The following is a 2,500-nucleotide window of genomic DNA, read 5'->3' as shown; positions in this document are numbered from 1 at the left end:
AAATACATGAATTCATCTCTCTTTTCTATCAAAGGGAGGACGGGGGCAGGGCCTAATTTGATTCCCAAAGGGAATGGGATCTTTTTTTTTCAATTGCTCTGGATTCATGTATTCCAATATGGAATAGAATACCCTATGTTTTGGGGGAGCACATACACAAATGAAATGAGTTTCTTGAACGACCCAAAATAAAAAAACTTTCACTTCCCCATGGAATACTTTTCCAGATTAAACTATCTCTCTTTCTTAATCTTATTTTGTATAACCTGAATGAAATTACGAATTTTTATTAGAAAATTCTATTATTTCATTCAAATTGCACACTGAGCTCTTGATATATGTGTTACATTATGAATAATGTAAGCAAAGAGGATAGAAAAAAAATGAATCAAAGATCTTACCCAAGGGAATTCTTTTTTTAGGGTAACTTCGAAGAAAGAACAAACTGTAAATTAATGGAAAATTTGCTCTTTTCTACTGGAATTTATCTTTATCACACTTCTTTATCTTCTAAGAAAATGAGATCATTAGGGGTTTACAACTTTATTTCTTTTTTTTTTTATTTTTTTTTGGGGGGGGGTTAACTATTTTTAGGGTATTTCTAACTAATGGAAGTGGAGCAGTAATTAAATTATACTTTATCTGATAATACTACAAGAAAGTAGGGTAGATTATAAAAAAGAACGATTAGAACAGAAATAGCAAAATTCTTGATTCGAGCAGGAATCCCATTTTGGATTAGGTATGAATAAAATATCTTCCTATGGTATACTATTCAATTCTCGACGATGAATTGATTTGATAGTTCAGATATTGTTATTCATGATATTGCGATATCATCGAGAGGTAATTCATCCATTGAATTTCTAGGCGAAAGGTTTATCATCTCTATGGGATCAAATCCCGAGTTATTGCGAAGTAAAAAAACGATGAGATTATGGAAGTAAATATTCTTGCATTTATTGCTACTGCACTCTTCATTCTAGTTCCTACTGCTTTTCTCCTTATCATTTACGTAAAAACAGTAAGTCAAAATAATTAATTTTTTTGAATAAAACTCGACTTCTAACTTCTTATCAATTTTTGAAGAAATAAAAAGAATAAAATGGTTTCAATTTGGTGTGAAATTAAAATGAGCAGACTCAAATTGGCAGTATTCCACGCGATCTGATAGTAGGGTAGAAAGAAAGATTCATTTATTTCTTTCTACCCTACTCTCTATTCGTTTTATTGTAGTGTATAAAGTTGTACTCTATTTTTAATAAAAAAAGACTTAATGTAGATTAAATCAATTTACAATATTATCTTTCTATTTGATTTTTAACTTAACGTTTGAGTTGAACCATCATATGAAATGAGTCGATAAAGCATAATTTTTTTTTGTTTTTATTATAAAACAAGCGGTAAATTCGTAATATGTGACTCTCCCAAGGTAAGATCTTATTTTCTATAGTATCTCGTCAGACAACCCCCTTTTTATCGTAGAAAGTGTATGTGTATATACATTTATACAAAACGACTTCTTCTTTGAACCGTAAAAAGGGAAATAAATAAAATGGCCCTTCTCATTATCTATCTATAATTTGGCATTCTTTGAAATATAAATTTTAGGACGAATTGGGTTGGAATCAATTTCCAATTATCTGTATTTCTTTTCCTTTCGAAATACAAACATGGGAATCATTGAAATATCTCTTTGGTTATGATTGAAAAAGTTTAATTTATAGAAAAAATTCTTCCGCTAGAATTCAATCAATGGACAATGAAATTTTGAAAGGAAAATATTTTAAATCCTTAAAAACGCTTTGCAGAATGATCTCTAAAACAATTGATACAGTTTGATTCCTCAACTCAATTAGTTTGACCTCTAGAGTCCACTTCTTCCCCATACTACGAGTGAAAGGGAAAATGTAAAGACTACCATTAAAGCAGCCCAGGCGAGACTTACTATATCCATATGAATTATGTCCCCTATCTCTATAAATATGACGGAATTCTTCCATTATTGCTCACTAATAATAGTGAAATCTATAGCGCAGAGTCAAAAGAGAATTATGACCGATTAAACACTATTGATGAACCAATCCAATAAATCATTCCTTTAATTTATTAAAAAGCAGTGACATCACACAAAAAGTAATGTTACTAATCGAAATATAAAAAGAATGTGGGCCTACTCTTTTTTTTACCTTCATTAAGACATAAAAAGATAGAATACCATCTAATTCATCTCCCATTGTCTCTGGGAAAGAGTTGGGAGGTAGTCTATTCTTTCGGGACTTGCCTAAAGCCAACTATCCATTCAATCTAATATTGATTCAATGCCTGAGCATTCGGAGACTCTCGTGAGTCCGTATAAAAATATACTACTAATTTAGTTGGATTACCTAGAAAATTCAAATATAAAAGTGAATTCAATCAATTAATTTAAGATTCGGTCAGTAAAAAGTCCATTACATTAGTAGTAGAAACAGTTGTAGGAGAGTAGAATGGAGAAGTC

At 30.6% G+C, this 2,500-nt stretch overlaps 2 protein-coding genes across 2 annotated transcripts; one reads left to right on the top strand and one right to left on the bottom strand. All coding sequences in view use genetic code 11, as the record gives it.

Annotated features, from left to right (window-relative positions):
- Positions 1 to 937: 937 nt before the first annotated feature.
- psbM lies at positions 938 to 1,042 on the top strand. The gene has a single exon. The coding sequence runs from the start codon at positions 938 to 940 to the stop codon at positions 1,040 to 1,042; it is 105 nt and encodes a 34-aa protein (YP_009692347.1).
- An 825-nt stretch (positions 1,043 to 1,867) lies between these two features.
- Positions 1,868 to 1,957, bottom strand: petN. The gene has a single exon. It carries the CDS (start codon positions 1,955 to 1,957, stop codon positions 1,868 to 1,870), a length of 90 nt encoding a protein of 29 aa, YP_009692346.1.
- Between the last annotated feature and the right edge of the window lie 543 nt (positions 1,958 to 2,500).

This window comes from Impatiens glandulifera, chloroplast (assembly GCF_907164915.1).
Source record: "Impatiens glandulifera isolate HB10 chloroplast, complete genome".
Lineage (NCBI taxonomy): Eukaryota > Viridiplantae > Streptophyta > Magnoliopsida > Ericales > Balsaminaceae > Impatiens > Impatiens glandulifera.
The sequence above is the reverse complement of the archived record's forward strand: the minus strand, read 5'-3'. Positions and strand labels throughout refer to the sequence as shown.